The sequence below is a fragment of the Mustela nivalis genome, assembly GCF_964662115.1.
Source record: "Mustela nivalis genome assembly, chromosome: 3".
Classification (NCBI taxonomy): domain Eukaryota; kingdom Metazoa; phylum Chordata; class Mammalia; order Carnivora; family Mustelidae; genus Mustela; species Mustela nivalis.
Genome location: NC_139022.1, coordinates 61,921,877 through 61,936,706, shown reverse-complemented (window position 1 = coordinate 61,936,706; position 14,830 = coordinate 61,921,877). Strand labels below are relative to the sequence as shown.

Here is a 14,830-nt window from a genome sequence, read left to right as displayed (position 1 = left end):
GATTCCTTTTTTGATTTGCAGAGGAGAATTCAAATGCAGCTTCTATTAATCTCATTTACATAGTAATAAAGAACAGCAGCAACACAGATACTTTGGAGAGATAATGCCCTTGGAATTGGGAGATAATAGGTCTCTAACTGCTATAAAGCCCAAGACAAAATGGAGCCATTCATTTTCTAAACCTAGGGGATTTATTTCTGACACATGCTAGAAGGGCAACTCTATTTTATATTTTACCTTTTGTTAAATGATAGGGATGCTCCCTTTTTGGTTGATAGTCAAGAGGACCCTGAGAGGTAGTTACTTATTGTGTAATTTTCAAAGAGCAGATTCTGAATTGGCTCAGAAAATGGACTTGTCTCTGTCACTGCTCCTCTCAAATGTTGTAATTCTTGTCATGTTGATTTCTTAGTGAAAGGAGGTCTGTCTTTGCTGCTAAATGAAGAGACTTGGTCGTCATCATCATAATCACCATAGCAAACAAAACTTTTTCTATGCACTAGATACTATACAAGCTAATTACATATATAAACTCATTTAATCTCCATAATAACCCAACAAAGTAGCTATTATTATTATCCCTTTTTAATAAATGATAAAACTGAGGCACTAAAGCAGTTAAATAATTTATTCAAGGTCACCCAACTTTAAAGTGGTAGAGCTAATATTTAACCCAAATCCAGCTGTATATCCTATACTCCTAGCTATTTGTCTGTGTCACACTAACTGGACGCTATGTGGGAGGTCCATGGCAGGCTTTGTTCTGGAAACTCAGTGTATTCAGGCACAAAGTAAGTACCATTATATGAGCTACTTCTCTGAAGGCTTTGGAGCTCTATAAATTGAGGGAAATGTGGCTATTGCATTGGCTATCCAGTATTATAAATATTGGATACAAGACTCCCCTTTTGGGGGTGAACAAAAAAGGGAAATCTGAGCCCCTCCTTCTCATGAGTAGAGAAACTCTTGAGAATATCATTTTACCAAGTATTTGGCTATCATGCAGCCCCCACACAATTTATCATCCACACTGGATCCTGGGGCCAGACCTCAAGGACGTGGCCTAGGAAGAAGGCTGATGGCTCTAGCTAATAGTCTCCTCAGCTGCACCCATCCAGCTGAGAGCAGATTTCTCTTTTGGTCTTGACCAAGGGGACAGAATGAGAGTTGTCATTTTTACTTTATTCTAACTTCTTAGAATAAACTGCCCCCTTTCTTCTAAGAACTTATTGCCCATTTCCTTAGAAGTTCTGTTCAAGAGGGTAGAGAGCAAGTGCCTTATCACCCATTTGGGGAGACAAAATGAAAAATAGAGACAGGGAGAGAGGTCAATGAATTCCTCGAGGTCACCTTCTATACTGATCATTGGCAAAGCCATGACTACTAGCCAGGCTAACATTACAATGTCATGCTCCAAAAGAGCACACATTCCTCCTGCCCCTGCACTGCCTTGACTTAGAAATATGGCTGAAAATTTGTCTGGGGCTCCTGCCATAAGTTCTGAGATGTCCCAGTTTCCTTCAAAGCACGCCCTGGTGGTTCTTACTGTACTGTTACTGGAGTATTCTAACTTCTATGTATTGTTTCTAGTTAACCCCTTTAAGAAATAAACCCTAGAAGTAAATGGTACAGAAAGAAGCAATATCTTGGAACCCTCCCCAAGCTTCCCTTTCTCCCCAAGAAGGAAAGATACATGCAGAAGTTGAGGCTAAGGGCATGAGCCTCAACTCTCTTCCTGGTGTTTGTTGGCCTTCTAGAGGGGGAAACCATCCAAAGACACAACTTCAGGTCAACGTTACTCCACCAGCCACATGGGAACTCTGAGTGAGAATAAGGAAGAGGGAAGAAGGGAGAAAAGAGCAAGCAGGAGAGAATACAGTTGACCCAAGTTGGGTAATAGTCCAAGAGAGAGAAAGCCATACAGAGAAAAAATGAAACCCCTTTATGTAGAATCTTTACATCCCGATTGTAACAGCAAGCTCTAATTTTGCCTTGGTTTTGATCAACTCTGGGGCAAGTCTGGGTGGAGAAAATGAAGAAGAAATGAAAGAAGAAGAAATGAAATGAAGAAGAAAATGAAAATGAGGAAGGAAGTATGGAAGTCTTCTTGAAGTTACGGGAGATATTGTGAAAGAAGGCTCCTCACATGAGACCATGTGGCTAAAGGATAAAGTTTCTTTGCAGCTAGGAAAAAATGGTTAAAAAGTCTCTTGCCTCTGGCTCTTTATTTGGCTTCTTGCTTTATCAGCTCTGGTTCTTGGCCTCCCTCAACACTTTGTGGTTACTAGCAAGAATCAGGAGTCAGAAGATATTCTTTTTCTCTTCCCTTTAGTTTTACAGTACCCAGCAAAAACTTGGGGAGAGACTACTGACTTGTCCAATGCCCCCAGAAAATGCGTTGGATTTGAGGACCAGGCCTCAGAATACATCTCTGTTGTCTGGTATCTGGCCATACTTTTTGGAGGGAAATGGTGAGCGTGGCTGTAGCCACCAAAAGAAGTCATGGGAATTTGTTATCTTTGTCATCTATTTTTATTTCCACAACTAACATCAAATATGTTTGCTAATAGGAAAGGATTCATAGAGGAATTGCTAATAGGAAAGGATTCATTAAGGAATTGATGTTGGAGAAGATGGGATGTAGGATTTTGCTCTTTAAGACCCAAACATTCTTTCTAAAGCTATAACTATCAGCACCATTTGAGAGGAGCATTGCATAACCTAAGAAGAAAGTTTAATTGAAATGTGGTCCTGGAAGCCAAAAGAAACATAAAAATAGAAACATTGGTTTCTGTTTTAAAAGCAACAAAATATTGTGGTGTGCATGGTGTGCATGAAAACTTCTCTGAGAGCTGAAATATGGATCATATTTATAGTGTAATTTTCTCAAATAAGATAAAAGCATTTTAAAGTACATATTCCCCCCAAATCCACATTTACTCACTTGTTCTCATTTGTGGGATCATAACGGGGAAATGGATCATGGTCATTATCGTTAAAATCGTAACTAGCGTCTGGATCCTAAAGAGACAATAGAAATAACCCTGTAGCATCATTTTAAAAAAGAAAAAAAAAAAGTAGCACTTCCCAAGCCTTTTGCCTCTACTCCCTCCAGCCTGGCGGATAGCTCAGAAATCTGAATTTCACAGTTTCTGGCCCAGTTGTTGATCAATTGTTATACCCATAAGCCAGGCATAAAAGATGTACACAGAAAGTGAGCAACCATCCAATTCTCAGTGAACGTTAGCAGACCTATATAATTCTCTGAAGTTCATAGGCTATTAGAACCAGAAGGAATCACAGTTTACTTAGTTCGACCACCTCATTTTTTAAAAGAGAAAACTGAGACCCAGAGAGGTTGGATGATTTAACTAAGCTCTAGAGCTAGTTAGCGACACTTGGTGCAACGATTATTGGTGCAAATAGATGACTGTGGGGTGGGGCTCAGGTCTGCAGCAATCTCCTTCAGCCTTTCCAGTTACATGAAATAAACATGTGATTTAATTAAAAAGAGTGTTCTTGAAATAGGAGACAAACTTCTAGGCCCACCTCCTTTTCCAAACAGATTGCTACACTTAAACATCTCCCACATAGGAGTTCTGTTAACCAGTATTTTTCTCTACATTTTCCACATCTTTCAATAACTCCTACTTTCTACTAATCTTTTTATCTCTTTTTTTTCTTCCCTTGTCCTTTGCTCTTTAACTAGGAAATTTTGAAGGAATAGAAAGGATGAGAGAAAGACGAGGGACAATCATAAAGATGAAACACTGATCTAAAGGCCTAAGATATCATGTAGTACTTAACAGACAAGCAGTTATCATTTACTTATTTTCTGTTCATAATAAACATTTCTTTTCTCAGCTTGCCATTTTTACACCACATGGTGTACATTTTGAATTTGAATGGAAGGAATCTCATTCACATAATTTCACAATGTCAGAGATATTCACCTATAAAGGATGTGAGGAAGAAGACTGAAAATGATCTCAGGCATTATTCTTGATTTGCTTGTTTTAATGCCCCCAAATACCAAGTGATGTAGAGTCTGAATGGCTTTTGATAATTTAGGTGGTATAGGTGCCTCCCCACTTCCTCAACACACATGTTTTTGTGAAATCCTTGGCTTCACTGAATTCTTTCAGTGCTCACGATACCAAAAAAGTTCATATTGCTGGCAGGAGGCTACAGGAAAGAGCAAAGACCTTGGCCCTAATTCCTGAGGTCAACATCAGAGCAGTCTTCCACTTGAGAAAAGGAAAGCCTTAACTATGTGTGTTTGTAGACCTTTCCCTAAGTTGTAGTCATGGGAGGGTCCAGACTCACATAATTTTCATAGATGTCTGTGTGATTCCACTCCAAGCCATCATCCAGGACTGTGATAACAACTCCTTTGCCTGTGATGCCTTTTTGCCAAACAGGTATCACATGGAGATCCAGTTTGGGCAGGGCTGCAGTCATCCTAGTATCTTGCTGGTAAAGAAAAACAAAGAATTGGTAAAACCATGATATACTTGCTGCAAAATAAGAACCGAAGCTCAAGTCTGGAGACCCATCTCCCGCCATCCCCCACCCCAGGGTCACTCTACTTTTAGAAGAAAGCAATTAGGTGAAATAAAAAACAAAGTTGATGGTAAAGCCAAGTGATTCATCAGAGTGCTGTTCTCTTCCCAGTTGTTCCAATGGAAAATCACTTGAAAGGATGAATCACTCTGTGCCCCTTCTCACTGAGTTACATAGCTTCTAAGAAGTTCATCCCTAAGTTTCATTCATTTATAATGACATGCTCAAGCTTTTTATCTACCAAAGTTTTATTTGGCGTTGCATGTTCCCATCTCTCCCCAAATCCTGAGCCACCCTTGCCACACTGAGCCTACTTTACATTGTCTGGTCCGTAGTCATTCATGGATGTTTTAAAAACTTTTCTAAAAGCAGAACCTGGAAGGCTCAGGAGGATGACTTTTCACCAGGACTTGCAATTTAATTGCCTATTTCCAAGTATGAGTGATGTATTTTTTTTTCCAAGTATGAGTGATTCAAGAGAGTAAGTATCTATGAGAGGGGATTTGAAATTTTCTTTCTCAGATAAATTTTCTGACAGTTACAGTGTGTGGGACTCTAAGGGAGAAGAGCTGGACAGCAAGGAAATAGAGAGGTGAGCACATTTCCAAGTGTTTGAGGGAGAAAAGTGCCAGTATCTGGTGAAAGGGACAGTAAGAAATTTATTAATAATAACAGCTTAAAGTATCAATGAATGAATTTCCCCTGACTGATTCTCCTCAAAAAGTAGGGGAAAACTCTTTTTTTTTTTTTAAAGACGTCTTCATTCACTTTAGAGAGAGAGCACATAAAAATGAGGGAAGGTAGAGAGGGAGAGAATCTTCAAGCAGGCTCTCGACTGGACACAGAGCCCAACGTGGGGCTGATCCTACAACTCATAAGATCTTGATCTGACCTGAAACCAAAAATTGGGTGCTCAACAGACTGAGCCACCAAGGTGCCCCAGTAGGTGAAAACTCTTAAAAGAACTTACTACGCCAACATGAAACTAACTGATTTAGGAGGTAGGAACTACACATGGATTTCTGGCCAAAGCCAGAGAAGGCTTCTGTGTCAGTTGCAAGAACAATCACACAATGTGGTGGTTAAGAGTATGACCTCTGGAGCCATGAATTATGGCCCTTCCATGGGTAACCAGATGACTTTGGCAAGTTACTAAACTTGCCCATGTCTCTGTCTCTTCATCTACCAAATGGGTATAATCATTGCATCTACAATATGATGTGAGACTAAATGAGTTCATTCATGTCAAACACTTAGAAGAGTATTTGACATACAGTCAATACACAAATGTTAATGAGTCTCTTCTACTGCAATGAGTGAGTATTGCCTAGGTTAAGAGAATGTCAAGAGGAATTGATCCCTTTTCCCGTCCTTTAAGCAACAAAGATATCTAAGCCTTAGCTCATGGTTGTCATGAAAATTTATCTTTTATAGTACTCTCAACAAAAATACCACTTCCATCAACATGTATTACTGACATAGAAGCTTCATATTAAAATGGAAGGAAGACAGGCATGGAGCAAGGCTCTGCAGGCAAGAAAGAGCATTTAAAATTTCTCTACTCAGGGGCACCTGGGTGGCTCAGTCGGTTAAACATCTGCCTTCAGCTTAAGTCATGATCTCAAGGTCCTGGGGTAGAGCCCCACATCAGGCTCCCTGCTCAGCAGGGAGTCTACTTCTCTCTATCCCTCTGACCCTCCTCCCCTCTTGTGCTCTCTCTCTCTCTCTCTCTCTCTCTGTGTGTGTGTGTGTGTGTCTCTCTCAAATAAATAATCTTTTTAAAAAAATTTCTCTACTCAATGTCCACATATCAATGAGGATTTGGTATCTTAAAAGTAAAGCAGTTTGCAAGTCTACAAATCTGCGATGTAGATGACTTTTGTCTCTCCTTGTGTTCCTTGGTTCAGAAATTCTCACTTGTTGGCATGTAAGAATTGCCACTCAGGGCTGTATATATTGAATCATGTTCACTGTGCCCTTTGGATGATTTAAAGGTTCTCAAGAGTAACTGACCAAATGTGATTTTTGCGATGATTACTGTTTTGGAACTCTTGCAAGACATGATTCTTCTGCCTTTGCTCCAGATAAGCTTTAGAAAAGAAAAGTCACAATCCTTCCTCTCATACCAGTTAATAGCTGTGTTTCAGACACTTCCACCTAGTGAAACAGGAGATCCAGATCATGGAAGTTCCCATCAGCTCTAATCTCCAGGTAAATTGGCCTTCTACCGAATTGTCTCTTTTTAAGAAATCTATTTTGCAGATGTAACAAAATAATAGCCCAGATCCTTTTCAGTCCTTCTGTAAGTACTTACCAAGTACCACTGCTGATTCCACATTGGATCGTTGAAGAGGTTTAGCGCTGAGTCTCTTAAAACTGAACGTTTACTTCTCTCCTTTTCATACTGTTGTTCAGCCCATATAACCTACAAGGAGTTTTATAGCAAGAAAATCAGCAGTCAGAAAGTCACCTCTGTTTAACCATCTTCCCTCTAACTAGCTCCAGTACCCTCCCCATCACAGTTGAGGCAGTTCAAAATGTTTTTGTTTGACTGCAGATCAAACTGACAGCTCAGTGAGAAGCAGGGACTACCCACTGGGGAGATGAACATTTCCTCTATTACAGTAAACTGTACCTTTAGGGGGAGGAGAAGGAGTCAGTGAAGTGATGATTCCCTCAAATTATTTATACTATGATTCCAGTGGAAGTAAAAGTTTAGTCTCCTTTCATCAGCCTATGGACCATAAGACTGATTTTTTCTTGCCATCTTAGGGTTTTGTAACTGAAAATTTGTCCATTTTCATGGAATGAGTCAACAAGCTGGGATATTCCAGAGACTGCTGTTATGGTGCTCTTTTAGCTTAATTTCTCTTTCTTTTCATGCAAAAGGTAGAAATTGCAAATGTTATGCCATACAAGAGAGGTGCTGTGTCTTTGTAAGTCGAAAACTCTGACTCCCCTGTGCTTCAAGCTCCTGCTTAAGAGTATTTAATATGAGAAACAGATCCAGGGTGATGAATGAGTACTACTGACCATGCACACTTACCATTAATTTAGTCTCATGTATTATGCAGAGAGATCTGACAATACAAAAATTACCTTTCCCACATTGATGGCATAATCCTATTATACTTGAGACCCTGAGAGGGTGAGGGACTGCCTTGTGGTTATATTCATTGTGAAATAATACTATGCTCTTATTTCACTGGGCAACATGGCTCTTTCCTACCCAAAACATATTCTCTCTGTTGTACATGTGATGACAGTCCAGTGTCTGGTGGGATGTTGTTAATGTGAGAATACTCATGAGTCAGATCCAAAAATAAAAACTAAAAAATAATTTGTTACTAAAGGATAAAACCATCCACTAAGAGTGTCCTGAATTTTCAATTAGAAAATTTATGGCAAACCTATTATAAATATTGGGAGGGACTTGAAACCCTAGACATTAGTCACTATAATTTATTTTTAAAGACCATGTATGTTCAAGCTTAATTGTTTTGGCTTAAAGTACCTCAATGCTTGGAATATACTGCCTGTCCTCTGAGTTGGTCTTTGGAAGCTGGCTGCTAGGGAACAAGTATTAATCCTTGATAGAGTCACTTACAGTTGGAGATTTCATTAACATACTTGTAAAGATAGCCTATTGCTGCATTTCAGAAGGCTATTTTGAAAGAGTATTATCCCCCATCCAAAAAAAGAAAAGAAAAGAAAAGAAAAAAGTGAAAATCAAAAGCAATTTTTTAAAAATGGAATATAAGAAGAGGCACTCCTCCATCTGATCAGATAAACATTCAGTTGTTGGAAACAGTGTTATGATTAATGTCATTAACTCCAAATCCCACATTAATCTCTATTAAGAGCAGACCAAATAGAATAGAGGAAATTAGGACTATCCTTCTTTTATGTATATAATAGGTATGTACTTAAATGTAAATAATCCTTTTGATTTGGGAAGAGCATTAAAGATCATCTAGCTCAACTTCCCACTGCTACCTTCTATGGGTTCTAGGATGTTTTCTAAAACAAAATAAAAATAAAGTTTAGAAAAGTAAATTTTTCTAAAATAAATTTTTCATAAGATTATATGGACTCTTTTTTTATGAGTTATGTTAGGGATTAAATTCTTAGTCTTTCTTCATTATCACTTGAGATATTTGCTCCCAAATCAACTATCCAAGAACTCTCTAAAGAATAGAACTGGGTCATTTGTTCACTTTAGTGAGATACTTTTAGTAATAATAACAGGTATTTCTCCACTCTGTCCAGTTTTCTTCTGAAGATGATAAGAGAGGACAGTTTGACTTCCTTGTGCATTAATGTCAGGCATGCATTTAGGCAGACAAGGAAATCTCTTTCTTGCTTTGCTCAAGGACTAAGCCTAGCCAGAGTCTTGGAAGTTGTCCTAGTTTACACAGACCATACAATGAGTCATCTGCTTTGGGATGGCAAAAGGAAGATTTCACTGGACAAGAAACCTTTCAAATAATGTTGAGTCTGATTTGGTCTCACATATCTAATCATTGACCTGAGTAAAGGTAGCCATGGATGCCTCGGAGTTGTTGTTCTGCTGTCCATGGTCCTGATATAGTGTTTCTTGCCTAGGTGTGATTGCTGGTAACCAAGGCCCAGTCATTCCCTACTCTGATAATTTGCCTTTTTATTTTTCCTTTCAGCTTTTAAAATTCTACCAATTTACTTTAAAATTCTATCAGTTTCAGAACAAATAATATAAATAACAAATTATTTCACAGGGTTTATGAATTCCATGTACTTTCAATAGTTTTATCACCTTTCTGTCACTTATATTTTCTTTCTAGCAAGTTGAAAGGATGTATTCTATTTCTCACAAAGCTTCTATAATCTCTGGAGTGTCCTAGGCAACAGAAATCATGATAACAGAAAACAGGCCAGCCACAATAAATTTCAAACAGTATATCACATTCTTGAGAAAAGCCAACATTGTGTATACAAATATCAATACTCCCAATATAGTCAACATTTCTATTAATATGTTTGCTGATCTTGAAAACAGACTTCAAAAATTAATAGGTACACTAGATATACATTCAAATTGTCCTCACACTATTTGCCTATATTCATTCAAGACATTTCCTGCTCTTGTCTCACCATTAAATATGTATACAAACAAGTATAAAAAGAGATCATATGCTTTCAAACATTACTATACTTTCAAAATAATACAATACTTATGGAAACATTTGGCTCATAAAGATGTAGATTTAAAACTCAATCATAAATACTAATTTCCCATATAACTAAACCAAACAGAAATGCAAAAAGGTGTTTTCAGTTATGTTGAAATTTATTAAAATCAATGTTCACATGTAAATTTCTTTGGCATCCTCACACTAGACATTAAAATGCTGATAAATAATAGGCGTATAAAAAAGGTTGTTAGTTGATTGTATTGGCATTTTTAATAGAGCTGCAATTTAATTTTTAATATTTGTTTTTGTGCTCTTCAGCTGGATTTGTGAGCTAGTATTTTAAACATATACTTATATATATATTATATGTAAAATTTATTTAACTCAATCTATCTACTCCAATCCAGTTATTATGTGCAATTGTAATCCTATAGAAATAACAAGAAATACTACAGACAGATAGTTGTGACCACAATAAAAAATAATCATATTTGCAAAGTGCTTTTTGCTCTTGCTGGAAATCATAAGTCAGATAAGTCAGGTTATTGGTTTGAAGACAAATGCACAACACTTACACGATCATCATCAGATAATCTCTTAGTAATATGAAGAGCACTCCTTCGAGACCTTCGGGGATGGTTTTTATGTTTGAATAAATAGTGATTTTCAAGTGATCCAATCTATAAAAGAAAAAATATTAAAATAAAAACCCACTTTATGCAAAATAAATTTATATGGGTTGTTAGACTGAAACCCATGTAACTTAGAGGCAGGCAATTTTTATTAAGCCCATTCTTTATAAGGAAGAGACCGATGGAAGCCCTTGCTCTCTTGTCACTATATTGAGTAAGTTGAGCTTACAATTTTATCACTTGGGCTCATTGTATACTTGGGGGCTAATGATACCTCTTTTTCAGATTTCAGAGGAACTAAGTTTGTTTCTGTGTGACAATATTGTGTAGGTAGACATTTCTTTAAAAAAATATCCACTTCATCAAATTTATCTTGTCAGAGAATAATAATTTGTGGAAAGCTGGCAAACCCTTTGGGTAGTCTCTATGGTCAACATTACATTCAGCTATAATGATTTATCATTGTTATAAAATACAGCCATTGACTCAATGGTGATAATTTTTATAAGCTACTAGTAGAGACCATTCGACTTTCCACTAGTTCAAGACTTTCCATACATGGAGCTGGGGAGAGGGAAAAGGTCATCAATGCTTAGCTCTTCCTCTGCTTTCAATTGGTTTTGCTTCTGGTCACCTCTCTAATTCTGTCTTTACCCTGAGGCCTTCAGAAGCTCAGGGTAGTGAAGCTAAATCACTGTAAACAAAGGGAGAAATAAACAGAATCAAGAAAACACTATCAATCTTTTACTAAGAATTACTATTTTAAAATATTTGTTAGTAATGCCATTTTCCCCCCTGGGTAAACTACAGTTTTTATTGTTTTGTACCAACTTTCTTTTTTTTTTTTTTTTAATTTATTTTTGGCATAACAGTATTCATTATTTTTTCACCACACCAGTGCTCCATGCAATCTGTGCCCTCTATAGTAATGCCATTTTAACTGGAAATAGCTGGAGAAAATATAGCATATGCAAATCATATGTAAATATAGATTCCCCCCACCCCCACCCCACTATTTCTTAAAGCTTCCTGTGACCATTCCAACCCTTATTTGAAGATCTTATCAGGAAAACTGAATTATTGTTTTTTGGTTTGGGATTTGTTATTTTTTTTAAGATTTTATTTATTTCTTTGACACAGAGAGAGAAATCACAAGTAGGCAGAGCAGCAGGCAGAGAGAGAGAGGGGGAAGAAGACTCCCTGCTGAGCAAAAAACCCAGTGCGGGGCTCAATCCCAGGACCCTGAGATCATGACCTATGTGGAAAGCAGAGTCTTAATCCACTGAGCCATCCAGGAGCCCAAAGGGATTTGTGATTTTAAAAGCAATTCCCATAACGAATTGCCAGGTTTGGAAATATGCCTGGGGCTAACAGGTGAGAAAAAGAAAAAGGAATATTTTTGCTCTCTTACCCAATCTCTTTCCACATAGTTACCAGTGCTATTTAGCTACCCAAAGGTTATAGGATTAAGTCCCCAGTTATTCCCCCATAGTATACACAAGATTTCCATGATGCCTACAGTAGCTACCAGTACAATTCCACCTACAGCTGACATTTTGCTCAGATCCCAACAATTCCTTACAGTTTCTTCTAAATTCCTTTCTTTGTATCTTCTTTGTTTCCTACAATGTTTTCTGTGCCTTGAGTGCCTTCTACAATCTCACCAAGTTCTCCTGGCAACTTGACTCTTCTTCCTAAACCCTCTACAAATGTTCCCTTCACTGGGCTGTCTTTTTACACTCCTCAATTCCTGTCCCTCTTCAATCCCTCAATCAACAAATATTGAGAATCCAGGTGCAACTTCTATTACACCAAATTACCTGCAATTCCAATTATTTGTTACTAAACCAATCTCCTCTAAATTCTTGATTCCCTGAAAGTTTCTTTTCCTCCTATTAGTCCTCAGCCCCTAACAGGGAGCCTGGCACAGAACAACATATGGGCAAAGCAAAAAGTCTTAGTCGGCTCCTGGGACACGGAGAAGTCAAACTGCGTATTGATTTTTATGCTGGGCATTTAAAGGCAATTTGGCTCATCAAGTTGGGGAATGAAGCCTCTGGCAAGGAGAGGCGTATTCCCCAGAGGATTCGATCTATGGAATCGCCAACGCCCACGCCGATTACTCATCTGTGACTTCAGCTGCATCTCTACAACCACCTCCAGAAAAAACCCGCCAAAATGTTTTACAACTCCCTCCTCCCCCGCTTTGAGGCACAGTTCCAAGGCGAGGGGCGAGGGCTTGATTCTGAGCCAAGGAAAATGAAAGCTTAGATTAGAAATCACACCCCCTGGGGTTCCCCCGGGAATCGCACACCTAAGCTGTCATTCTAGTAATGCTTTAACACCCTTCTCCCAGCTATCTATGAAACCAGCTCTCCCTTGCACAGACAAGTTTTTATCACAAGCTGACACCCTTGGGGAAGCTATTAGGCATTTGGCTGGAGAACAAAAAAGAAAGAAAAGCTTTCCCCACAGTCATTCCAGCCCCTTGACCCTTCAGGGGGACTGACCCAGCAAAGTTGTGAAGCTCAGACTTTGCAAGTTCCCGATGAAGACCCGAACGTCCCGGTAGAGACGAGGGGAGTGTTCCCGCGTGTTTCTGCTCACCTCTTCCCCGCCCGCTCCCCAGGCCACTCGGCGGGCCCCCAGCCTCTAGATCGTGAGCCTGGCCTCTGGCGCTCTTCCAATGCCCTGGGCGTGCCCGAAAGGCTGAGGGCGGACATCACCAAGCCTCTCTGACTCCTTGCATCAGGACTTAGATCTGATGCTGCCATATTGAAAAAAAAAAAAAAAAAAAAAAGGAAACAGCCGGCTCCTGACGCAGAGACCAGCTGAGTCCCAGGGGAGAGAACGCAGTGCCTCTCCCGGGGGCTCTTGGTTGGTACGATCCTGCATGCATCTCAAGTTCGGTGAACAAGCGTGGAGGGATTTTTCTCCCAAACCACGCGGGAATGGATTTAAATGCCAACGCGGACGACAGCAAGAATAAGCTTTACCCAGCTGCAGCGGCTTCGTTCTGCCTAGCTGCTTCCAGCCCAAACAATAAATAATGCAAGCCTTCTTTCTCCAAGCGCGCCAGGAGCAAGAGCTGCAGAAGCTTCTGCTCTTTGCCACTGGGCTTAGGAGAGTGCGACCTGGGGCTCCCACTTGGGAGATCGCGCGTCAATCCCGCCAGTCCCCATGGGCCCCAGAAAGTTTCTGTAAAGTGTAAACTCTTACCTGACCCAAAAGGTCATAGCCCAGCTCCTCCGCTATGGCCGAAGCTGCCTCCGGTCCCCCGGGGATTTCTGCCGCCCATTCATTCACAAATTGCCTCTTCGCTTTTACACTGCTCAGTGCACACCAAGCGCAAAAGAGAGCGAAAGCAGTACACTGCAGAGTCCAGCCTCTTCGCTCCATGGCTCACACACTCGCTTGCACACAAGTCGGAAGGAGATGGGGGAAAGAAGCAAGAAAAGATGCAAGAAAGGAGAAAAGCCAGAAACACTAGCCCTTTTCTCCCACGGACTCTGGACCACTTCTCGCTCCCGGTGGCTCTGCTGAGATAGGAGGCGCGCGAGGAGAGGCTGGGCGGTGGCGAGCGCTCTTTGGTCTCCCGGCTGAGTGGAGCCCCAGCCCTTCCAAGCCGGAATGGAAATGAGTGTTTACACGTCAAATCGACGAAAGCCATCTCTTGACGTCAGATCTACCTGGACTAAGATCTGGATGGTATTCCCGGCGGGGTGGAGAAGCGGCTAAAATAAGCAGGGAAGGATTAAGGAAAGGAAGGAATCGATTGCGGGGATCAGTTAAGTCTGCTCCCTGACTGACTGTAAATTCTGTAGCCATGAGAAACACCTTCACTTCTCAAAGAGAAGTGCCCCTATTTGAATATTACTACCAAGAATCGAAGGCTGGGAGTTACCACACACTTTGCTGCACTTCTGTCCGCATTCTTTTCATTTACTTAGTTATCTCGTGGTTTGGGGGGCGGGAAGGGGATGAATTTTTGTAAGAGCCCTGTGGAGATGAGCACCTGCTGTGAAGAACAGGGGTCTTAAGTCTGAAATCGGACAGAGGCTGAGCAGAGAGGAGAGAAACGTCTATTGCCCAGATCCTGATCTAAATTGCCTCAGAAAGTAAGCTCCTCTGGAAGACATTGTTAAAGCGATACTTTTAAAAAATGTATTCTCAACTAACATTGAAACCACCTTAAAGAAATAAGTTTAGTTCCTTGTGTCTCTCAACTTAGTAAAACAATATCTAAAATTTTATTCTAGATATTGCAAAGCCTAGTGTCACCCCCTTACTGTGTTTATCTGAAAAATAATCATTTTTAATTTTTTTAAGATTTTTTAAAATTTATTTGACAGAGAGGGAGAGAGCGCCTGAGAGGGAACACAAGCACAGGGAGTGGGAGAGGGAGAAACAGGCTTCCCACAGCGCAGGGAGCCCAACGCAGGGTTCCATCCCAGGACCCCAGGA

The 14,830-nt window shown here is 39.9% G+C and overlaps 1 protein-coding gene across 1 annotated transcript in view; it reads right to left on the bottom strand.

Moving 5' to 3' along the window:
- The window catches only part of PCSK1 (proprotein convertase subtilisin/kexin type 1), a 42,800-nt gene extending 28,759 nt beyond the window's left edge, over positions 1-14,041 (bottom strand). Inside the window, exons 1-5 of the mRNA XM_082724523.1 lie at positions 13,586-14,041; positions 10,310-10,414; positions 6,878-6,988; positions 4,327-4,473; positions 2,945-3,021 (exon numbers count right to left, since the gene is read on the bottom strand). Coding sequence (XP_082580649.1) covers positions 2,945-3,021; positions 4,327-4,473; positions 6,878-6,988; positions 10,310-10,414; positions 13,586-13,765 — 620 coding nt within the window. The 5' untranslated portion in view covers positions 13,766-14,041. The remainder of the gene's footprint in view (positions 1-2,944; positions 3,022-4,326; positions 4,474-6,877; positions 6,989-10,309; positions 10,415-13,585) is intronic.
- Between the last annotated feature and the right edge of the window lie 789 nt (positions 14,042-14,830).